This window comes from Haematobia irritans, chromosome 4 (genome assembly GCF_050003625.1).
Source record: "Haematobia irritans isolate KBUSLIRL chromosome 4, ASM5000362v1, whole genome shotgun sequence".
NCBI lineage: Eukaryota > Metazoa > Arthropoda > Insecta > Diptera > Muscidae > Haematobia > Haematobia irritans.
In genome coordinates this window covers 206,663,045-206,688,010 of record NC_134400.1, presented here as the reverse complement: position 1 = coordinate 206,688,010, position 24,966 = coordinate 206,663,045, and the positions used below count along the sequence as shown (strand labels likewise).

The 24,966-nt window shown below is 33.2% G+C and overlaps 3 protein-coding genes and 1 long non-coding RNA gene across 13 annotated transcripts in view; 1 reads left to right on the top strand and 3 right to left on the bottom strand.

Annotated features, from left to right (window-relative positions):
• The window catches only part of nwk (FCH and double SH3 domains nervous wreck), a 29,805-nt gene extending 18,882 nt beyond the window's left edge, over positions 1-10,923 (bottom strand). For 3 of the 10 annotated variants that reach the window (XM_075306826.1, XM_075306828.1, XM_075306825.1), the window contains exon 1: positions 10,146-10,669. Coding sequence is in view for 4 of the 10 variants with exons in the window: in XM_075306828.1 (XP_075162943.1) it covers positions 10,146-10,178 (33 nt within the window). In the remaining 6 variants the exon portion in view is untranslated. Of the gene's footprint in view, positions 1-10,145; positions 10,673-10,705 lie in introns of those variants that run through there. The other 7 variants (XM_075306824.1, XM_075306823.1, XM_075306827.1 and 4 more) reach the window with 7 other exon arrangements.
• On the bottom strand, positions 9,308-10,139 carry LOC142235567 (uncharacterized). The gene is made up of 2 exons (XR_012721860.1): positions 9,623-10,139; positions 9,308-9,559 (listed from the first exon to the last, which is right to left on the bottom strand). It is a non-coding gene; the product is annotated as an uncharacterized LOC142235567 (long non-coding RNA).
• A 5,423-nt stretch (positions 10,924-16,346) lies between the features above and the next one.
• On the top strand, positions 16,347-19,609 carry Pdss2 (Decaprenyl diphosphate synthase subunit 2). The gene is made up of 4 exons (XM_075304395.1): positions 16,347-16,931; positions 17,577-17,766; positions 17,827-18,376; positions 18,978-19,609. Exons 1-4 carry the CDS (start codon positions 16,531-16,533, stop codon positions 19,247-19,249), a joined length of 1,413 nt encoding a protein of 470 aa, XP_075160510.1. The 5' UTR covers positions 16,347-16,530; the 3' UTR covers positions 19,250-19,609.
• Positions 19,460-20,591, bottom strand: LOC142233459 (methyltransferase-like protein 22). The gene has a single exon (XM_075304396.1). It carries the CDS (start codon positions 20,429-20,431, stop codon positions 19,604-19,606), a length of 828 nt encoding a protein of 275 aa, XP_075160511.1. The 5' UTR covers positions 20,432-20,591; the 3' UTR covers positions 19,460-19,603.
• Between the last annotated feature and the right edge of the window lie 4,375 nt (positions 20,592-24,966).

The following is a 24,966-nucleotide window of genomic DNA, read 5'->3' as shown; positions in this document are numbered from 1 at the left end:
ACCATACAGTTTATAAGCCAACACACTCTCCACTGGGCTACGTAGCGGTTATTGTCATCAATAGACAATTATCGTTATAAGTTATATTTATATAGCATAGTTTCCGGCGCCCACGAACCGATGCAAACAAAACATTATTTAACATAAACATATATTTGTTGGCCAAGTGGAACAATGGTTAGCATGTCCGCCTTGCATGCAAAGGGTCGTGGGTCCTATCACTGCTCCGACCGAACACCAGTTTTTTTACATTTATTCTTACATATATTCCAAAAACTCCGAAAAGATGTTCGACATTACATGTTACTATATTAAATTTTTACAATGAAACTTCGAAATGTGGGTTATGAAAGATTTACACTCAGAAAATAACAGTGCTTGATATAAACGAAATCGACTGAGCTTTTGGATAAAATATTATTATTTTTATTGCAAAAATAACAATATTCTAGCCATAAGCGTAGGAAGGTCTCTGGGGAGGGGGCTTAGACCCCACCAGAAAATTTTTCGAAAACACTAAACTAACTAAAGTATATCAAGTTTTTGGCGATGCCTTTTTATATTAAAGGATTGATTGAACTCAAGGCGACTGTACGGACGAAAAAGACTGTGTTTCATACGTTTGAGTGTAAAAGTTATATGTTTGGAACTAAAATTTTTTAACACAATATTTTTAAGTGCAAGCATACAATGTTCATAAACTAGCATAAGATGTTTGGGACATATATGTTAATATGTTACAACATATTATGTTTGGGACATAAAATGTTTGTAAATATAATATGCTTGGATGCAAACATATATTAATTTAGAAATAGCCTATAAACATATATGAGTTTAGAAAGAGAGACCTAAAGAGTATGCTGCAAGTAAAAGAGTGGAAGTAACCAATTGGCGCCTTAAAAATATTTCATTAAAATTTTTTTCTACCCGTGTAGGCCTAATGTTAAACATAATATGTTTGAACAATACAAATAATATTTTAATTGGACCAATCCTGAAAATATATATGCTTGAAGCAAAATGTGTTTGGGGTATATGTTACAGAAGCAATTTTTTTTTGAGGGTGTGCACTTCAAAAGAATTTTCTTTTATGTAAAAGTACTATTTTTTTAAAGTTGAATCGCTTAATCTACTTCAATGAAATGTTTAAAAAAAGTAAAAAATCTTTGTTTCGAAGAAATGCGTCTTCTATGCCAAGCAAAATTCGAATTCGGATATTAAGGATAAGAAATCTTTGTGCTTACAACAATATTTTTTCAGCGTAGATTAATTATGAATTATTTTTATATATATGATTATTTTTGATATGGATGTGCCATGTTTATGTATGTCATAAAACTAACTTCAGATCGTCTTTAAATTGCATAATTCTAAAAGTTAGATCTGAACACACACTCAAAAAAAAGTTTACTTTTATTCAAATATCCAAAGGATAAATTGCAAATAAGTCTGTTTTAAGTTCATAATATAACAAATACTTCAAAGTAAGAAATGTTTCAAAAATAAACTTTAAACCAAAGACGCAAAATCGTCCAAATAAGTCTTAGTGTATATTTCATTTTTATCTTTAATCAAAAAATGCAATATCCTTGCTAATTTAAAGATTATTTTTTTACGTCAAAGTGTTTTTATTTGCTTTAAGGAAAATTTTCCTTTTTTCAAAGTCTTCCGAATTCAAACATTCAGTTTCAAAGATTGTACTCAAAAAAAAAGTGAACTATATATTTCACTAAAGCCAATTTAACTTTATTTTAGTTCATGGAATTATTATATTTGGAGAAAGCTTCATTTACTCTAATATTTTTTTGCGTACGTTAGTTAAATTAACTGAAAAACGGGGAAAAAATTATACACAAATTAAGCATAAAGATTTACTAAATTCTTATTTCACACAACATAGTTCATTATTTCTTTAAATTTGTAAATTTTACTAGAAATACGTTTATTATGAACTTCGTATGTCACTAAAGACATTCTTACAATTTTTACACGCAAAGAAAAAAACTTTTGGAAAACGTGTACCGAAAACGTTTTTCTTTTGTTAGAGTTTTTTGAATTGCTTGGAAAAGTATACACTTTTATCACCAAAAAAATTCGTTTGTTACAAAATTTTTATTTTTTCAATAAAAAAAGTTATTTTTGAACCAAAAACACAGTCCATTTCGTTTATCTCAAACACTGTTCTTTTCTGACTTTAGGTATTTAATAAGACACATTTTAAAGTTCATAGTAAAAATTTAATATAGTAGAATGTAATGTGAACATTTTTTCGGAATCTTCCGACCCTATCTGGAATATATGTAAAAAAAAAACAACAAAAACTTTGGTCGAAGCAGATATCGAACCCACGGCCCTTGGCATGCAAGTCGGATGTAGCAACCACTGCTCCACGGTGCCCAACTAAATGTATTTTTCTGTTAAATAAACTTTTTTTAATCGGCTCGTGGGCGCCGCAAGCTATGCTATATAAATATAACTTATATGGGTAATTGTCTATTGATGACAATAACGGCTACATAGCTCAGTGGATAGTGTGTTGGCTTTCAAATTGCATGGTCCGCAGTTCGATTCTCCGTCCAGGCTAAAGGTAAAAAAAAAATTTTAATTTATAAAATCATATAATTTCTTCTACATTGTTTGTATTACAGAAAAAGGTGCTCAGAACTAAAAAACTTCGTGGAAGTGAGAAAGATGTGAGGGAAAATGCAATTAGCCAGAAAAAAAATTTTTGAGTACGTCTTTATGAAATTGTTATTACATCCTGGAATAAACGTTTATCACAAATATACACTGTTAGAAAAATATGTTTTTCATATGTTCCGATATAAACAAAATGTGTTTCGGGCACGATTTTAAACCACAATATATTTAAGTGCGAACATGTAATTTTCCTAAACTAACACTAAATGTTTGGGACATCTATGTTAATATGTTAGAATATATTATGTTTGGGGCATGAATGTTTCATAAAAATCATATGTGTGAATACAAACATATATAAATTTACAAATTTCAACTAAACATACATATGTTGTGATATTTTATTCAAAGCGACAGAGAGAGTATAGAGAGAAATAGAGATGGAAACCGGGAGAGTTGACGAAAGATATCAATATAACACAGCAAAAGAGTCAAAAGAGAACAATTTCTGTGAAACCGCTTGTATGTTGTTTCGGAAAACTGTTTTATGATAAGGCCAAAAATTTGATATGTTTAAGTCTAAATATTATTTAATTTGAATAAAGAGAATATACATTCTGAACCAAGAGAATAGACATTTGAAAAACAAACAGCTTATGTTTTCGCCTTGAGAGCATCATTTTATGTATGTGTGGACATATGTTTTGTTTATCATTTTGGCATTATTTTTTTCTTGGTTCGTTAAAAGAAATCAGGGGTCTTCATAAAAATAACGAAAGGGCACTATACTCTTTTTAGAGTTGGGACGGTAAAATGAAATAAGGAGGAAATAGTGAAAAATTACACAGTAAAATGTAAAAAAACAAAGTTTAGTTTCTCTTTATTAAAAAGTAGTCCACTAGGAGTTGACGGACACCATCAAATATAAAAGCGGGCATTAAGTTCGACTTTTACAGCTAAAACAATTTAAAAAGTTTATTTTCTTTAAAATGAATTATTAAAGAAAAATAAAAGGAATTTTAGAGCGATGGTGTTAAATGCTAGTAAAAAACTGTTCACTCCTAAATAAATTTATGTTTATATTATAAAATTATGTATGTATGTTTATACTCGACTCCACGTTCTTCTTTTGTTAGTTTTTGAATTCCTTCCAAATTTTAAAGTTTTGTACAAAAACAGTTTTTTATTACAAGATTGTTATTTTTGCAATAAAAAATAATATTTTATCCAAAAATCATTCAATTTCGTTTATATCAAGCACTGTTACTGACTATAAATCTTTAATAACGCACATTTCGATGTTTCATTTAAAAAAATTAATATAGTATAAATATAAATGTGTAAATTAAAAAAAAAAACAAAAAAAAATGTTCGGTCGGAGCAGGGATTGAACCCACGACCCTTTGCATGCAAGGCAGACATGCTAACCACTGCTCCACGTGGCAAACAAATGTATGTTTCTGTTAAATAATGTTATGTTTGCATGGGCTCGTGGGCGCTGCAAACTATGCTATATAAATGTAACTTAAAACGATAATTATCTACTGGTGACTATAACAGCTACGTAGCCCAGTGGATAGTGTGTTGGCTTACAAACTGTATGGTCCTCGGTTCGATTCTCCGTGCAGGCGAAAGGTAAAATTTAAAAAATTTATAAAAGTGAATAATTTCTTCAACATTATTTGTATTACAGAGAGGTGCCAATAACTAAAAATTTCGTGGAAGTGAAAATTACGAGTATGTTAGGGAATGAGCACAATCGTGTTTGGGAAAAATTCTTCCAAGCATATAATATTTTTGGCTCAAAATGCTTCCAAACATATAATATGTTCACATAAAACAAACATATTAATGTTTCGGCAGTATGCAATAATATATGTGCTTCCTGCAAAATATGTTTGGAACATATGTTAAAGAAGCGATTTTTTTTGAGGGTGTATGTATGTAAAGGGTGATTCTTTTGAGGTTAGGATTTTCATGCATTAGTATTTGACAGATCACGTGGGATTTCAGACATGGTGTCAAAGAGAAAGATGCTCAGTATGCTTTGACATTTCATCATGAATAGACTTACTAACGAGCAACGCTTGCAAATCATTGAATTTTATTACCAAAATCAGTGGCAGAAAATCCGCTTTTTTATCGACAAATTTTGTTCAGCGATGAGGCTCATTTCTGGTTGAATGGCTACGTAAATAAGCAAAATTGCCGCATTTGGAGTGAAGAGCAACCAGAAGCCGTTCAAGAACTGCCCATGCATCCCGAAAAATGCACTGTTTGGTGTGGTTTGTACGCTGGTGGAATCATTGGACCGTATTTTTTCAAAGATGCTGTTGGACGCAACGTTACGGTGAATGGCGATCGCTATCGTTCGATGCTAACAAACTTTTTGTTGCCAAAAATGGAAGAACTGAACTTGGTTGACATGTGGTTTCAACAAGATGGCGCTACATGCCACACAGCTCGCGATTCTATGGCCATTTTGAGGGAAAAACTTCGGAGAACAATTCATCTCAAGAAATGGACCGGTAAGTTGGCCACCAAGATCATGCGATTTGACGCCTTTAGACTATTTTTTGTGGGGCTACGTCAAGTCTAAAGTCTACAGAAATAAGCCAGCAACTATTCCAGCTTTGGAAGACAACATTTCCGAAGAAATTCGGGCTATTCCGGCCGAAATGCTCGAAAAAGTTGCCCAAAATTGGACTTTCCGAATGGACCACCTAAGACGCAGCCGCGGTCAACATTTAAATGAAATTATCTTCAAAAAGTAAATGTCATGGACCAATCTAACGTTTCAAATAAAGAACCGATGAGATTTTGCAAATTTTATGCGTTTTTTTTTTTTTAAAGTTATCAAGCTCTTAACAAATCACCCTTTACTTTTCTTCCAAATACACTTCATTTCAACGAAAAGCAAATTAGAAACGAACTTAGGTTAGGTTAGGTTATGTGGCAGCCCGATGTTTCAGGCTCACTTAGACTATTCAATCCATTGTGATACCACATTGGTGAACTTCTCTCTTATCACTGAGTGCTGCCCGATTCCATGTTAAGCTCAATGACAAGGGACCTCCTTTTTATAGCCGAGTCCGAACGGCGTTCCACATTGCAGTGAAACCACTTAGAGAAGCTTTGAAACCCTCAGAAATGTCACCAGCATTACTGAGGTGGGATAATCCACCGCTGAAAAACTTTTTGGTGTTCGGTCGTAGCAGGAATCGAACCCACGACCTTGTGTATGCAAGGCGGGCATGCTAACCATTGCACCACGGTGGCTCCCGAAATACTTAGAAATACTTTGGGTAACATTTTACAATCAACAAATTTTACGAGCTGTTAGCCCCCAGCCCTCAAAGTTCAAAAAATTAAAAGGAAACATTTTTCTATGAGTACATATAAAAATTCTTTGTTTATACAGTTTTCGCAATTAATTTAAATTTTATTATTTCTACAGAGCATCTAAAACAAATGTTTTACACTCAACAGTGAACTCACCAGGAAGGAAAATCTTGGTTAATATTAAAAAATGCGGTTAAATTTTGAAAATTTGAACTAAACTGTATTACAAACAACGATGCCACAACGATATGATGATGGAAAAAATTTAAATTCAAAATTGTAAGAATGTCTTTAGCACCATATGAAGTTGTGGTAAAATTTGCAAATTTCAGGAAACTGTGAACTTTTTTGTGGGAAATACGTATAATTTTTCTTCTTTGTAGTAAAATTAACTAACGTACGCAAAAAATTATTAAAGTGAAGAACATAATAATTCCATGAACTAAAATAGGTTTAAATTGGCTATAGGGTTCACTTTGTTTGAGTGGGGAAGTGCACAGACCCATTTCGCGGTTAATGTGGAATTTGCGATAAAATATTTGACATTATAATTCTTCATTAAAGTCTTCATTTTAAATACATTTTTATACCCTCCACCATAGGATGGGGGGTATATTCACTTTGTCATTCCGTTTGTAACACATCGAAATATTGCTCTAAGACCCCATAAAGTATATATATTCTGGGTCGTGGTGAAATTCTGAGTCGATCTGAGCATGTCCATGTGTTGAAATCACGCTAACTTTCAAACTAAACAAGCTATCGACTTGAAACTTGGCACAAGTATTTGTTATTGATGTAGGTCGGATGGTATTGCAAATGGGCCATATCGGTCCACTTTTACGTATAGCCCTAATATAAACGGACCCCCAAATTTGGCTTGCGATTGCTCTAATAGAAGCAAATTTCATCTGATCCGGCTGAAATTTGGTACATGGTGTTAGTATAGGGTCTTTTACAACCATACAAAAATTGGTCCATATCGGTCCATAATTATATATAGTCCCTATATAAACCGATCCCCCGATTTGGCTTGCGGAGCCTCTAAGAGAAGCAAATTTCATCCGATCCGGCTGAAATTTGGTACATGGTGTTGGTATATGTTCTCTAATGACCATGCAAAAATTTGGTCCACATCGGCCCATAATTATATATAGCCCCCATATAAACCGATCCCCAGATGTGACCTCTGGAGCCTCTTAGAGGAGCAAAAGTCATCCGATCCGATTGAAATTTGGTCCGTGGTGTTAGTATATGGTCTCTAATGACCATGCAAGAATTGGTCCATATCGGTATATAATTATATACAGCCCCCAAATAATTCGATCCCTTGATTTGTCTTGGCGGAGCAAAATTCATCCGATCCGGTCGAAATTTGGAACGTGGTGTTAGAATGTGGTCTCCAACAAACACGCAAGAATTGGTCCATATCGGTCCATAATTATATATAGCCCCCATATAAACCGTTCCCCAGATTTGATCTCCGGCCTCTTGGTGGAGCAAAATTCATCCGATCCGGTTAAAATTTGCAACGTGGTGTTAGTATAAGGCCGCTAATAACCATGCCAAAATTGGTCCATATCGGTCTATAGTTATATATAGGCGATCCCCAGTCACACAAAAATTGGTCCTTATCGGTTCACAATCATGGTTGCCACTTTAGTGTCCATTTTTTATTTTTATAGAAAACATTGTCAAAATGTTATTTCTATAGAAAATTTTGTCAAAATTTTATTTCTATAGAAAATTTTGTCAAAATTTTATTTCTATAGAACATTTTGTCAAAATTTTATTTCGATAAAAAATTTTGTCAAAATTTTATTTCTATAGATAATTTTGTCAGAATTTTATTTCTATAGAAAATTTTATCCAAATTTTATGTCTATAGAATTTTTCTCCAAATTTTACTGCTATAGAAAATGTTGTCAAAATTTTATTTCTATAGAAACTTTAAACTTAATTATATACGTATTTAATCGGCCTTTTTTAGTTTAATATATACCACGTATGGACTATGTGGTATATATTACGGTGTTAGGAAGTTTTAAGATACCTTGCCATCGGCAAGTGTTACCGCAACCCAAGTAATTCGATTGTAGATGACAGTCTTCAGTAGAAGTTTCTACGCAATCCATGGTGGAGGGTACATAAGCTTCGGCCTGGCCGAACTTACGGCCGTATATACTTGTTTTTATTTTTTTAACGAATTTCGAAATACTAAAGTGACATCACATTTGAAGAATTAATGCCGTGGATGCTTTATGTCCCAGCAAAAAAGCGTCGCCAAAAAAGTAGTGAAAATGTTCTTTTTTGATCCGGAAGTGGTACAAAATTGGCGTAAAAGCGATGAATTTAACATGAGCTTGTCATAGGACGGATGTCCACCATTTAAACAGCCGTTGCACTGAATTTGGGAGCCACCGTGGTGCAATGGTTAGCATGCCCGCCTTGCATACACAAGGTCGTGGGTTCGATTCCTGCTACGACCCTCAGAAATGTCACCAGCATTACAGCGGTGGGTTATCCCACCTCAGTAATGCTGGTGACATTTCTGAGGGTTTCAAAGCTTCTCTAAGTGGTTTCACTGGAATGTGGAACGCCGTTCGGACTCGGCTATAAAAAGGAGGTCCCTTGTCATTGAGCTTAACATGGAATCGGGCAGCACTCAGTGATAAGAGAGAAGTTCACCACTGTGGTATCACAATGGACTGAATAGTCACAGTGAGCCTGATACATCGGGCTGCCACATAACCTAACCTAACCTGCACTGAATTTACATCACTTTTTAAGGTGTGATCCGAATTCAGAGTTTTAGATGTGAATTAAACAATTTTGTGATATTTTGCCAAATGCATTCTAATGTTTGTCTGAAACGTTTTACCTCAAATAATTCCAAAAATTTGCAATTTCTATAGAATGGATTTATTCTTTTTTCGTCAAAATTGTAATAATTTGTACCATTTTATTATTTCTTACTCTGTTTTTGACCTATTTGAAACAAAAAAGTTAAAATTTCCCATTAAAACTATGAAAAAAGCTAGTTATAAAAAATTGAATTAAAAGAACTTCCTGTGAAGTTAAAATAAAGAATGTCTTTGGGAGGAAATTTTTGGAGGTCCTTTTAAAGTTGTGCCTTAAGAAGAACATCCAAATTTTTTGCTGGGATGATGAATTCCGCCCTTTCGATAACACAAGTCCATGTAAAATTCATTGCTTCTGAGCCAATTTTGCACCACATTTCGATTGCTTTCTTGACTACGTTTTTTAATGGGTATAAAAGCAAAGGATAATATGTTTTGAGCAAATAAAAAATCGATTTAAATAAATTTTTAAATAAATCTATTATAGTTATTTTTTTATTTGTTCGTTACCAGCTTTATTAACATATCGCAAATTTTTTTCCAAAATGTATTTATTTAAAGAAGGTGTGCTTTCGGATAATCCGTCGAAGTTATTTGTTCGACAATGTAAAGCTATTTAAAAAACAATTATTTTGCATTTTATTCCAGCCAACAATTATTTGCTTTTGTGTGGAAAATCTATACATAGAATCAATTAAAATTTTAACCCAAATCTATTAAAAAAAAATTAAAGAAAACATTAAACATTGCTATGACGAAATTTTCTTCATACATACTTGTCATTGCCATGGTGGAGTGTGGAGGGTGGTATGGTGATAAGTTTTTCTCGGTCATGAAATTCTGAACATAAAAAGGATATTTTCGTTTCGTATGTGTGTGGGTGTGTTTGTGTCTTATGTACACTTATGTAATGTTTGTATATGAAAAAGAAGAAAATAAGACGAACACACTCAGAACACAAATGCACAATTTTCCATTGCTTTCGATATAAATGAAAACTTCGAATTAGATTGACCCCAAAATTGTATATGCAATTTTTAAATCATAGATCATCCCTTTCCACTTTATTCCATTTATTTATGTATATTTTTTATTTGATGAACCAATTTTCACATCACAATGCCAAAGGCTATTTTAGCAGCAAAGGCGGAGGCCATTAAGCAGTTCTCTTCTATCCGAGCTTTAATAATCGAATACAACAACAGGAATTTTGAGGAGAAAGGTAGTTTGCGGCAGTAGAGTAAATTTTTAGGTGTGATATATGGTAATAGATATTAAATATATTGAAAATTTTCTAACACTTTTCTTGGTTGTAGTCTCCTTTCTGGCCATTGATTTTCTTCACATATACCAATAGAAAACACAGGTTTCCCGTTGCGAATGTAGCACAATTTCTTACACTTGATATTTTCACCGAGATAACTTTTTCTTTTATAATTTCATTTGACTTTCTTACGTATCGATTAGGACAGCGACGACAATGTCGTCGATGTTGATGGAAAAAAAATTGTTCTGTTCCAAAGAAATCTTGTTCTTATTCGTGTTGTCGTTATGTTGTGGTGGCTTTTTTGATTTCTATACTGGATGTGAACATTTTTAACTATGAAACTGGAATAAATAGCGACGACCGAGTTTATGGGCATTTTATCGACTCTAGTGAGAGAGAGAGAGTATAAATTTCCAATATATTCTCTTTTCAGTGCCGCAAATGTTTATCATTGGGGGTTGCTTTAAGGATATCGTAAATGTTTTCATTCATAAATGACACTTGGTCCTTTCGCATGGTCAAATCAGAGTTGTATTTTTTACACATGCGCTACTTTAAACACCCTTCCAATCAGTCACATTGTTTGGCATACCGTTAATTTCTGAAATGCTTTACAGTCATTGTCTAACGGTTAATGCACTCTTATTTTCACCACGATTAACTGTTTGAGGTTCATACCACTGACGATGATAAGATTATGGCTAAAATTCTTAATAATGGATGATAATACTCCATTATACTTTTTTCATTGCTTGCAAATGTTAAACTAATTTTTGTTTTTTTTCATTTATTTCAACGTGTTGTTTGCTGTTACTCGATATGTTTATTTTATCAGTTGGGCCATTCTAACAAAAAGACCTTCTTCGTTGACAACGTTTTTACTCAATTGGCGCGACATAGTACGAGTGTAATAAAGTGGTCGAGTCTAATACCATCTCGAAGATAAAACAATAGATGTGTTTTAATTTCATTGTAATTAAATAATTTATATAAATCCGAAAATAAACGCCAAACAATCCGGTTTGCTCTAACAAGAAATATTTTCTAAAACTAAACTCAAGTCAATAACGGAAATGAACTACTTATGCAAAATATTACGATTTGTTGCCTTCCTTCAGTTCGGCGAACTGGTCGCTAACGGTCACTTGTCCTAAAGGAAGAGGCCTGTCCCTTTTATTAGTAAAACAACAAATTAACATGTGGTTGTCATAGGAGGGGTAAATTGACACCCATATAGATACCTATAAACCAATCAATTGATCGGTTGCTTTCAACTCATCAATTAACAAGTTATTCTGTGCTTTGCACACAAAGAAAATTTCATTAAAACTGAGACAACGAAAATTTTTCATTGATATAACGAAAAATGTTCATTAATACAATTAAATAAATCGTTAGTAGTACGAAACGTTACCTTGATTAACAGAAAATTTCATTGTATTAACGAATTTGTTTTATTGGCTCACTTTTAATGAAACATTTCGTTAATATAACGAAATTTTTTCTATCAGTGTGGAAGTTCATTTGAATAGAGAAATTGAAAAAACTAAAAAGCAATTTTACTTTTTATTTTCATCACTATTTGTATTACATTTTTATTTCCTAACTATCTAATTTTTACAATTTGAAAAACTTTTTCTCTCCGACCAGGGGCGGAACCTGGGTTTGTTGGGACCATAATAGAACATCTAGCACACTCAGCCGCAAATGCCATAGAACACGTAGCATCGAAACGTCAATTCAAATGTTTGTGATATTGGTAGAAAATGAATAATATGAACTATCCCTGTTACAGATGCCTAAAGACCAGAAAGGTGTGATAGAGACATTTACAGCCAATTTCTCATATCCGAAACGAATGCTTTCTTTCGACTAGAATGCCCAAAATAGCTGAATTTATAAAGGAAAATCAGTTGTTTTTGGCATTTCAGTCGAACGAAAGCGTTCGTTTCGGATATGAGAAATTGGCTGTTAAACCAGTTAGGCGATAGGTCTTCTAAAGACAAATGCTTGAAGTGGCTACCAACCAGCTAAATACAACCAGTCCCATGACTAGTATAAATTTCCAACTGCTTGGAAATAGGAGTCAATTGGCACCCAAAAAACTGAAGGGATATTATTGATATATTAGGTAAACCCAGAGAAATGGTTGGTTGTAATTCGATCATTACAATAACCCTGCCAGCATTTCCAAGTTCCATTTCATCCTCATCGCTAAGTGACACTACAACAATCGCCAACTGTGATAGTATTTTGCCATCACTATTGTTACAAGAGCCATTTAATATTTTGTGAAACACCAAGCACAACTAGCTTTTTATAATTTATTTAAATAAAAACGATAATGAAGTGCTCAAAACATAGTTATTTCGCTTAAAATTGTGAAAGGTATATTGGTGAACAATTTTTTACTTTCCAAATAGAATAAAGTGATAGTTTTTTCAAATATTTTTCCTCCATTGGGAATAAAAGCACTGGCTGATAGACGCTACAACATGTAACTTGCAACTTGTAACTCAACATCAATCTTTTATTAATGCACAAAAATATGTTAACTGTGATGTGATAGTCGTATACATTTTATATTTATGAAAATTTATAAATGTTTAATAAAATTAATAAACATCTAAACAATCGTGTTTTACTTGACCACAATGATTCTTTTACAACTACCTTAAAATTCACTTTTTCTGATTGTTTGAAGGGGGCTCTTATTGGTGTCCTTCTAAATGTATCCATAAAGGCACCTAATAATTGCGATACTCATGCGATACTTTTTTGTAGTAACTTGGCGTGGTACAACTTCTCAATAGTGACGGCGCTTTTCCGAGTAGTTTTGGATATCGTATACGACTGTTTTCGACGTAGTGGGGATTCTCAGAAGCGCCCCCAAATTCAAAAAATGTTGGCAGGGAAGGAGATAATGACAGTAACATATTTTTTTGTTACAAGAACAATGTTTTGATTATTTCCTCCATTATATATCCAACACAACTGTAAAAAAGTTCACAAAATCAAATAGGAATTCCCATAACTATTCACTTGGTTACAATAACCAATGCCGATCAATTTAGTTGTATGTTTCATAAAATTGTGGAGCTAACCACCAGCATAGTGAGACCTACACCATGGGAATCAACAAATGGTTAGTGTAACTAAAAGTTGAGTATACTAAAAGAATTTTAGTTCAATCATGGGACGCACGTAAGGTAGTTGTTGCAACAAATAAATAAAAACAATAAATAAATTTGGCTTAAGGTAAGTATCGTACCGATTTAGTAAAAACAGAATATTATAAAAATTTCCCTAAAATTTGCATACACCAACAAACACACGGCAGCGAGTTTTTTCTACTGTATTAAGCACATAAAATTCTAGAATGATTCAACGGCGTTTCTAAGTCGATCTGTATTTATATCTAGAGGCTTAGGGAGGAAATCTCTTGTAAGTATATATTGCATTAGGTTTTGTATTTTGACCACATAACAACTATCTGCCATTGGTGTACAAAATTACCCCTATAAAAGTAGACAAAAATTATTTCATCCTTCTGTAAATTGATCTCACATATAGGGCAAAAACCTTTGTTGTTACACGGGCGAAAAAGTCTGTTTTTCGTATGCTTGGGTGTAAAAATTATATGTTTGGAACTCAAATTTTTTAACACAATATTTTTAAGTGCAAGCATATAATGTTCATAAACTAGCATAACATGTTTGGGATATATATGTTAATACCCTGCCAACATTTTTTGAATTTGGGGGCGCTTCTGAGAATCCCCAGTACGTTGAAAACAATCATATACGATATCAAAAACTCGTCGGAAAAGCGCCGTCACTATTGAGAAGTTGTACCACGCCAAGTTACTACAAAAAGGTTTCCCATGAGTGCAATTATTAGGTGCCTTTATAGATCAATTTAGAACGACGCCAATAAGAGACCCTCCAAACAATCAGAAAAAGCACATTTTAAGATAGTGGTAAAAGAATCATTGTGGTCGAGTAAAACACGTTTGTTTAGATATTTAATAATTTGATTAATTATTTACAAATTCTTAAAAATATAACATTTATACCACTATCACATCACATTTAACATATTTTTTTGCATTAATGATGAGGTAGAGTTACAAGTAGCGAGTTACATGTTGCAGCGTCTATCAGCCAGTGTTTTTATTCGATGGAGGCAGCGTGTCTGTAAAATATTTGAAAAACAATCACTTTATTCCATTTGGAAAATCAAAAATTGTTCACCAATATACCTTTCACAATTTTAAGCGTAAAATCTATGTTTTCAGAACTTTATTTTCGTTTTTATTTAAATAAAATATAACAAGCTGGTTGCGCTTGGCGTTTCACAAAAAATAAAATGGCTTATGTAAAAGTAGTGATGGCAAAATACATGTATGAAGTACATTTTGTACTTTATGATATGCTGCCCCCATCACAGTAGGATGGTTGTAGTGACATTTACGAGTCTGTGGTAGCGATGAAGATGAAATGGAACTTTGAAATGCTGGCAGGGTATGTTAGAACATATTATGTTTGGGACATAAACTGTTTGTAAATATAATATGCTTAGATGCAAACATATATTAATTTGGAAAAAGCCTATACACATACATGTGTTTAGAAAGAGAGACCTTGAGAGTATGCTGCAAGTAAAATAATGGAAGTAACCAATTGGCGCCTTAAAAATATATCCACACAAAGAAAATTTCATTAAAATTTTTTTCTACCAGTGTATGCCTAAGGTGAAACATAATATGTTTGAACAATACAAACAATATTTTGTTTGGACCAATCCTGAAAATATATATGCTTGAAGCAAAATGTGTTTGGGGTATATGTTACAGAAGCGATTTTTTTTGAGGGTGTAGCACCTAATCTTTTTTATATTTATTTTCATAATTTATTATGATTGTAAATCTTGTAATAAATAATAAAATCTCAATATAATCTGCACTTTTCATTTAATATTGGAATCTGGTTAGTATATCTAACAATTTGTTAGGGTAATAATAAATAACATAGAGGACGGTTGCACCAACAAACCAAACAATTAATATGAGATTGCAAAGTTGGTCATATACTACCATGCAGTTACAATTACCAAATGTTATGTGTGCTGACAGATATCATTGATAGTTTATGGAATCACCCGCTTTCGATTGGGAAATAATTCGGTTGAGGCAACGAATTTGTTTTCTGTACTAATTTTGAGTTTGGCAGAACTGGAATAGGAATGATCCAGAGCAAAAATTTAAAACGTTTATTAAAACTTCTTTAAAAGTAACTTTTGAAGAAAATTAAATATTATTTTTTGTAGCATAATGCGAACATCATACCGGTCTTAGATTTTTGGTTATATATTCAGCTATTTGTCTCCATTTCAGTCGATCTATAGAGCTCGTTCGACATACAGAAACAGGCTGTTAAGGCTATTTGACTCAATTGAACTTTCTGTGCAGCTAAATTAAAGAACTTCTTTGGGAGGACATTTTTGGAAGTGCTTTTAAAGTTGTGCCTTTAGAAGAACTTCCAAATTTTTTCACTGGGCTCTTATTTGAAAAATACGTATTACCTTGTGCGAATTTCATATTTTGATTTAGTTGTGTGCTTCATTTGTATAAAACGTTAAGTTCATGTCATTATAGTAAGCAAAAAATAATTAAATTAAATAAAAGTGTTCTCACATTGTGCAAAATGTAACTAAATTCAACTAATTTTAATGAACTACAATAAATTTAAAACAGCTATCGATGGAATTAGAATAGATTTTAATGATATAGTATTGCCATCGCATATCCAGTTTTTGAACTCACCACTAAGCATTGTTGTTGCTTGATCATTTGAAAATTCTTTTTCTTGAAATAACTCAACAAATAACAAAACATTACATGTTTTTATTAAAATACTTTATTAAAAATGAAAAGTCGTGCAATATTGACCATCAAAAACACGCGGAAACAAGAAAAGAGGAAATTTTCACCGACAAGATTATTGTATTTGTTGTCGCGGCGAAAATGTTTCGCCTGTCGCTATAGTTATATTTACACACTTTCATGGATTCCACTATTTACTACGCATTATTTGCATTAAAGGAGAAATTCCAGTAAAAACGTAAATAATTAACAAAGATTTTAAAATTCTCTAATCACCCTGTTGCCATTGGGGATCAATAAAAGTCTGGCATCACCATCCACCTCATCTGTTATTGTTTTTTGATTGAACAGCTGTTTACTGTTGGCCCAAAGTTTGGGCCTAGCTTTTAGTGAGAGCTAAAATCATCAGCAACAGGCCGTTGAGTCGAGTTTCACTTTCAGCTTTTGGTAGAAGCATCAACAGCGGCAGATTGCATAAATTCAATAATTAATAGAATAAAAAAAAACGAAGCTAAAATCAATATTCCTATAAAATGCAATCGAGTAAAATATTAATACCTCATTGGAGGAGATTTAGTCAAATGCAACTAAACAGAAATTTGGCAATCATCAATAGTTGGAAGCTGCATTGTTTAACTTCATATTCCCCAGTCTTGACAAATAAAACTTTCACTTTTACACAACAACAAGAAATGTATATTCAACTTAGATGGTCCACAACTTCTATAATCCAGCAAACAAACAACACAACAATAGCGAAGCCAGCACCACCCAAGCATGATTGGAATCGGGCAGTTAGTGAAGCAGAGCGTATTGTTGGTTATCCCACATCCTTCCTAAGTCTACGGTGGTTGCTCAGCGATGAAATAGCCAATGTGGCTCTTTACTTGCGAAAATTAGTTGGAAGCAGTCATCCTCTTTTGAAAACGGCCAAGTAAGTTTAAAGAAATCTCTCATTACGATAGAATAAGATGTGTAGAGGGGTTGGGTAGGGAGTTATACAAATGATGGTAGTGACATGTTTGTGAATATGTACATGATAGATGGATTGCGAGACTAAGTGTGAATGGAATGCTAATGTGCTTATTTTTTATTGTTTAAATATTTTATGTAATGTTTAAATACAGTATTTGTTTGTTTAGTTTTTATAGTTATTTTGTGAGGGCAAATGATCAAAGACTTTGAGGTCAATAGTCCATTGAGTTTAAAAATATAACGAACTTTTAACTTTTGAATATATGAACTATTTTCATTTATTAACACACACTTTAGAAATACTGGTCTCCATTCCGAAAAAGTAGCAGATGAGACGACGTCTCATCGCTGGCGGGTAAGGAGACGTTCCTCCATAATGGAATTACAAGAGCATCAAACATGGCTGGCATTCGGCCAGGTCTAGATATACAATTTTTAGATGGACACTACTTCGATATAGATAGTTGTTAGAACGATTGTTTTTTTATTTTCACTATAGGTCAATACATTTTAAAAGAGTTTCCTTATTAAAAATGAGTGAAATTATTATTTGGCTTTGAGCCATTTAATTAACCTTTATTAATATATATTTTATATTAAACAGAGGTCTTATGTACAATGGCAAAAATACCATGCAAGCATGGGGATTAATTGTACTATTGATTTCTAAAGCGGCTGGCCACGCTCCATCCGTACCTGATATGGAGCAGGACAAAAGCGCAGGAGTTTTACATAGTCAAAGAGCTTTGGTTGAAGTCACAGAAATGATTCGCATTTCTCATTTAATACACAATGTAAGTATAACAATATTAATGCTAGTAGACATTTATATTTTCCATTCCTTCTTTTTTTAGAGTTTGGTGAATTTGCAGAGATCCACTAAAGCTGGTCAAGATGCTAGCACCTATGATGATATGACTTTTGGCAATAAAATTGGTTTACTAATTGGCGACTATCTATTAAGTCATTCCAGTATTGAATTGGCAAATTTAAAAAATCAAATTGTTGTCGGACTCATTTCCTCCACTGTCCGAGATTTTTCTGAATCGGAATTCATCGGTGAACGGGATGAACAAAATAATCCCTTACCCTCAAAACCTGGATCCGTGTACAAGCAAACGAATTCATCGACATCTTTTACTACTGACATTGACTATGATGCTGATGATGTACTTAAACCTATGGATATTTCAAAGTTTATGGGGAATCCGGAAAAGGAATGGGAAGCCCGCAATATGTTAAATGTTGGAAGTTTATTGGGTAAATCATGCCTGGCCTCATTGCAGTTAGCCGAGCAAAGTGAAGAATTACAAAAGAAAGCGTATCTCTTTGGTAAACATTTGTCTTTGGCTTGGCAGGCATGTTTGGATGCTGAACCATTTCAATTGGCCACTCTACCATATGGTAAGATATTTTTAGTCGATAGAGTATTAAGAATTGTACAAAACAAACAAAACAGTTAAAAAAATAGTATAGATATTAACTAGAAAGGATGTTCTAAGGTCTGGCGCAACGTACTATACGTTTTCCTAGACCAATCCTGCTGGATTTATTGTATTCGGGGCATTTGAGAGGTATTACAAAATAGAAGGCCTTGTGTCGTTTCCAATGCTAGATAGAATCGGCAGATTAATCTTCAAGGATCAGATCTAGTTGTTTTTTTATTACCACAATGGACTGAATAGTCTAAGTGAGCCTGATACATCGGGCTGCCACATAACCTAGTTGTTTTTTAATAATAAATGAATAGTGAAAACTAAACACCGAAAACAATTTTTTGTAGAACTGCTAAATTATTTGCTTGTTTTAGAAATATACAAACTTTGGGACTTTCCTTTTATTATTTAACACTTAATTATCTTTTTGACAACCAATAGAATAAATAAATAAAAGACAAATTTGTATGCTATTCTATATTTAACTTTTCCTTTCTGCTTTATTTACTAACAAATTTCATTTTTTTTTTTTCAAGTAATAAAAACTTCACTCTTTTTATTTTTTGCAGATGCCTCTTTCAGTTTAGTTAGTGCCCCCGTATTATTCCACTTGGAATATGATCCAAAACTTTACGACGAAATAGAAAAGGGAAAAGTATGTGTCGACAATGTGGACTATGCCAAAATACATCAGGCTATTTTACAGGGACCTGGATTGGAAAAAACAAAGGAATTACAGCGCAAACATACAACTGCAGCTTTACATGTTTTGGAAAGTTTTCCCAATAATGATGCCAGAACTGCTTTAGAAAATATTATATTAGCTATGCAGGATTTGTAGACATTAAACATTTTCTATAAGCCGTTTTATTCCAGAGGAAGTTCATTAATAGGTAAAGTAAAAAATTATCTGGATATTATCTTAATATTGACAAACCCATCTATTGTATCCCGCAAACATGGACTTCAACCAGAAACTAGGCTTACATTTAAACATTTTCACACAAGTTTTTATCATTTTACAAAAAATTTTGCTGTTGAAACACAAACCTTCACTTTGTTACTATAGGGGTATTTATTTATATATTTTTTAACAAACAAATTTGTATATTAGTTAAGAATAGATCAAAAAATATATACATACATGTTTATGTTATATACATATATATAAAATGCAATCTAAGTTTTTATAAAATTAAAACTGCTTTGTAATTTTTAGCAGCACCAAATGTTTGCAACGTTCATATTTGAAATATTGAGTGAAATCTGTCTCAACGTATTCAAACTTCCATGGTTTATGCAGTGTCTGTTTCAGGAAGTATTCAAACATTGGAGCTACAGCATCCAATTCAGAGAATGTGAAGACGTAGCGCTTCTCCAGTGCTATGTAGATTTCTTTCTTGCGTCCACTAACTTCTCCACGTTGCAAAATTATATCGATTACATTTATAAAGGCATTGGTAAGGTCATCACAATATATCGTGTCTGCGGCGAAAACTATGTCACTTTCGTCAATGGCTTTCAAAAGTTCTGGCTTATAAGAACTCACTTCTTGCATGAAATCATATTCCATAACATTAATTTTTCCAGTATCACAAAGTTGGCTATTCAATTTCACATTATTCCTTATCAAATCAAGAATTCCTCCTATATCGACGTCGGTACACACAACCTTTTTCACATAGAAAGCTGCAGCTAAGCTCGTTAAACCAACTCCAGCTCCTAGCTCCAGCAATTGTTTATCTTTGAAATCCTGACGTTTGTGAAATATGTAATCGGCCAATAGTAAAGCCCCTCGCCAAACCTGTAAGCCTACCAATTTGATTTCAGTTGCGTCGGAATGTTGTAGTTCTATAACACCACAATTGTGTGGTTCACCCTTTCTTGTCACCTCATAATCACCATCCTTATCCTTATGTATTTCGGGATATTTGAACTCGAACTTTGAAGTAACTTTTCCATCTTTCCCCTTAATGGGTTTGAAATTTGTTTCCTTATATATTTCCGAGGTTACAGTGTACATTATTAATATGAACTTGAACTTGGTTCGCCTTGCTTTATGTAATGACTGCCCACCATAGCATCATTTGTTTATAGGCATTTGTTAGATATATTCAACATTTTGAGATTTGTTTACGTTTATAAATAGCTAGCAAAAACAACTATGTTCACTACCGGGATAAATTTATGAATTCATATGTATTTTCCCATTAAGATAAATTGTACAATCTACTTTTTTCTCTCTGATGAACGAATAAACACAACCCAACCAGAGAATGAAGCCGCCGAGTCGCGCCGCCGATTTCAGTCGCCGCCGACGATTTTTGACCAGTCGACGCCGCCGCCGAATATATCGACTCATCTCGACTCAAATTTAGCCGCCAATTAATCAAAAATATCGATTTAAATCAGAAAAATGTATTACTAATTGTCGTATTTTATTCCAAAATTTTGAACCTTCCACCCACAATCAATCTATTTCACACTGCTATAATAACTTTGCAAAAAAATTTGCTCAGAAAATTTGAAGTCAATGTAAATTTGATTGTAAGATTGGTTGTACAACTAATCTCATTACCATACGAATAACTTCAAATTGATTTTATAATGGATAATTGTCCACCGCCGAATGGACAAATCTATATCGGCTTAGCCGTCAAGCCGCCGCCGCCGGAGACAAAAATTTAGTGTCAGCCGCCGCCGACAAAAATGGGTCGGCTTCATTCTCTGAACCCAACCCAATAAACACAGGATGAGCGTTTTTCAAATGCAACAACTTTTCAGTTTGAGGGTAAATAAAGGGTGATTTGTTAAGAGCTTGATAACTTTAAAAAAAAAAAAAAACGCATAAAATTTGCAAAATCTCATCGGTTCTTTATTTGAAACGTTAGATTGGTCCATGACATTTACTTTTTGAAGATAATTTCATTTAAATGTTGACCGCGGCTGCGTCTTAGGTGGTCCATTCGGAAAGTCCAATTTTGGGAAACTTTTTCGAGCATTTCGGCCGGAATAGCCCGAATTTCTTCGGAAATGTTGTCTTCCAAAGCTGGAATAGTTGCTGGCTTATTTCTGTAGACTTTAGACTTGACGTAGCCCCACAAAAAATAGTCTAAAGGCGTCAAATCGCATGATCTTGGTGGCCAACTTACCGGTCCATTTCTTGAGATGAATTGTTCTCCGAAGTTTTCCCTCAAAATGGCCATAGAATCGCGAGCTGTGTGGCATGTAGCGCCATCTTGTTGAAACCACATGTCAACCAAGTTCAGTTCTTCCATTTTTGGCAACAAAAAGTTTGTTAGCATCGAACGATAGCGATCGCCATTCACCGTAACGTTGCGTCCAACAGCATCTTTGAAAAAATACGGTCCAATGATTCCACCAGCGTACAAACCACACCAAACAGTGCATTTTTCGGGATGCATGGGCAGTTCTTGAACGGCTTCTGGTTGCTCTTCACTCCAAATGCGGCAATTTTGCTTATTTACGTAGCCATTCAACCAGAAATGAGCCTCATCGCTGAACAAAATTTGTCGATAAAAAAGCGGATTTTCTGCCAACTTTTCTAGGGCCCATTCACTGAAAATTCGACGTTGTGGCTCGTTAGTAAGTCTATTCATGATGAAATGTCAAAGCATACTGAGCATCTTTCTCTTTGACACCATGTCTGAAATCCCACGTGATCTGTCAAATACTAATGCATGAAAATCCTAACCTCAAAAGAATCACCCTTTATAATTTTCAACATAAAGCCAACTTGACTTGAAACGGCTCATTTTCAAATTGTTTGCAAATTACTTCCAATTTGCCAAAATGTTGATGAAATCTCTGAAAATGTGTTAAATATAATATAAGAAAACTTTGACAAAACACTACCCTAAAATGCTACGAAAAAAATCATGTGGTTTTCAATACTTATTTGTGCAACGAAGTTCGTGGTCAATTGGAAGAAATAAAAAAATTGCTACGAAAAAATCATGTGGTTTCAATACTTATTTGTGCAACGAAGTTCGTGGTCAATTGGAAGAAATAAAAAAATTGGTAAATTTTAGAAATAACTGAATTTACACGAAATAGTTTATAATAATGGGTAAGTGAAAATAAAAAAATAAATAAAACCTAAAGGAAATCACTAAATGTATATCTCTTTGCAGAAAACTAAAATTATGGATTATACGTTCTTGAAAACATTAAAAAGCTTACCGATGTAAAAATGTTGAACTGCTTGAAATAGTTTATAATAATTGGTAAGTCAACATGAAAAATTAAATCAACAATTTAGAGAAGTCACTAAATTTAAATCTCTTTGCAGAAAACTAAAATCTTTGGATGCTACATTCTTGCAACCATTAAGAAGCTGACCAATGAAAAATGAGTGGCTTATCGACTAGAAAAAGTTTCCAGAAACATTTCAAGTGCAAGTGCAACCAAATAAAATTGTTAAAAACAACAAATTGTTGAAATCAACAACTTCTGGATTAAAATGTGCATCACATCGTCAGTTTAATTTATTTATTTTATTTTATTTTATTTTATTTTATTTCTGCATGATTGTAACATAGTCGATCAGACCCTAACACAGTTACAATTAAAATACAAATAGCATTACTACTAGAAAAACTTAAATATAAAAATATATAAATACCCTGCCAACATTTTTTGAATTTGGGGGCGCTTCAGAGAATCCCCACTACGTCGAAAACAGTCGTATACGATATCCAAAAATCCTCGGAAAAGCGCCGTCACTATTGAGAAGTTGTACCACGCCAAGTTACTACAAAAAAGTATCGCATGAGTGCAATTATTAGGTGCCCTTCTGGATACATTTAGAAGGACGCCAATAAGGGCCCCTTCAAACAATCAGAGAAAGTGCATTTTAAGATAGTTGTAAAAGAATCATTTTGGTCAAGTAAAACACGATTGTTTAGATGTTTATTAATTTTATTAAACATTTATAAATTCTCATAAATATAACATTTATACGACTATCACATCACATTTAACATATTTTTATGCATTAATAAAAGATTGATGTTGAGTTACAAGTTGGAAATTACATGTTGTAGCGTCTATCAGCTAGTGCTTTTATTCCCAATGGAGGCAGCGTGTCTGGAAAAATATTTGAAAAACTATCACTTTATTCCATTTGGAAAGTCAAAAATTGTTCACCAATAAACCTTTTACAATTTTAAGCGAAATAACTATGTTTTCAGCACTTCATTATCGTTTTTACTTAAATAAATTATAAGAAGCTAGTTGTGCTTGGTGTTTCACAAAATATAAAATGGCTCTTGTAACAATAGTGATGGCAAAATACTTCCATGCGAATAGTGACGGCAAAATACTATCACAGTTGGCGATTGTTGCAGTGTCGAGTCTGTGATAGCGATACGGATGAAACGGAACTTTGAAATGCTGGCAGGATATATATATATATATATATATATATATATATATATATATATATATATATATATATATATATATATATATATATATATATATAAAATTGTGAAAAGTAAATTGGTGAACAATTTTTGACTTTCCAAATGGAATAAAGTGATAGTTTTTCAAATATTTTTCCAGACACGCTGCCTCCATTGGGAATAAAAGTACTGGCTGATAGACGCTACAACATTTAACTTACAACTTGTAACTCAAAATCAATCTCTTATTAATGCATAAAAATGTGTTAAATGTGATGTGATAGTCGTATAAATGTTATATTTATGAGAATTTATAAGTGTTTCATAAAATTAATAAACATCTAAAAAATCGTGTTTTACTTGACCACAATGATTCTTTTACAACTATCTTAAAATGCACTTTGTCTGATTGTTTGAAGGGGCTCTTATTGGCGTCCTTCCAAATGTATCCAGAAGGGCTCCTAATAATTGCACTCATGCGATACTTTTTTGTAGTAACTTGGCGTGGTACAACTTCTCAATAGTGACGGCGCTTTTCCGAGGAGTTTTGGATATCGTATACGACTGTTTTCGACGTAGTGGGGATTCTCAGAAGCGCCCCCAAATTCAAAAAATGTTGGCAGGGTAGTCGTGTAGTCGTGATAGTCGTGTAAATGTTATTTTTATGAGAATTTATAAATGTTTAATAAAATTAATAAACATCTAAAAAATCGTGTTTTATGCGCTTTACAGACTATCAGTTATTCCGGACGGACTGTCGGTGTTGGTAAAGAATCTTACAGTGTGTCGGATCGATACGACATGTCGGCGATGACTAAATAATCGGTAAATGTGTTATCGATCCCATAAACATTCAGCAGTATCGATTATGCCTTCGGACTTAATTTATAATGTGGCCGATATATGGGATATGTTCGACACGAGCACTGTCATCCGGAATAACTGATAGTCTCTAATACTACGTTCGTACTAGGCACGAAATCTCGTTATTTAGAACTCAAATCTCTTTACAAACTCAAGTGTTCGAACTGGCAAAATAACGAGATTTCGTTGATTTGAGGATTTAACAGCTGTTTGTAATATCAATACAAACACAAACCCGTATGTGCACACGCACACACCCATTCATCCA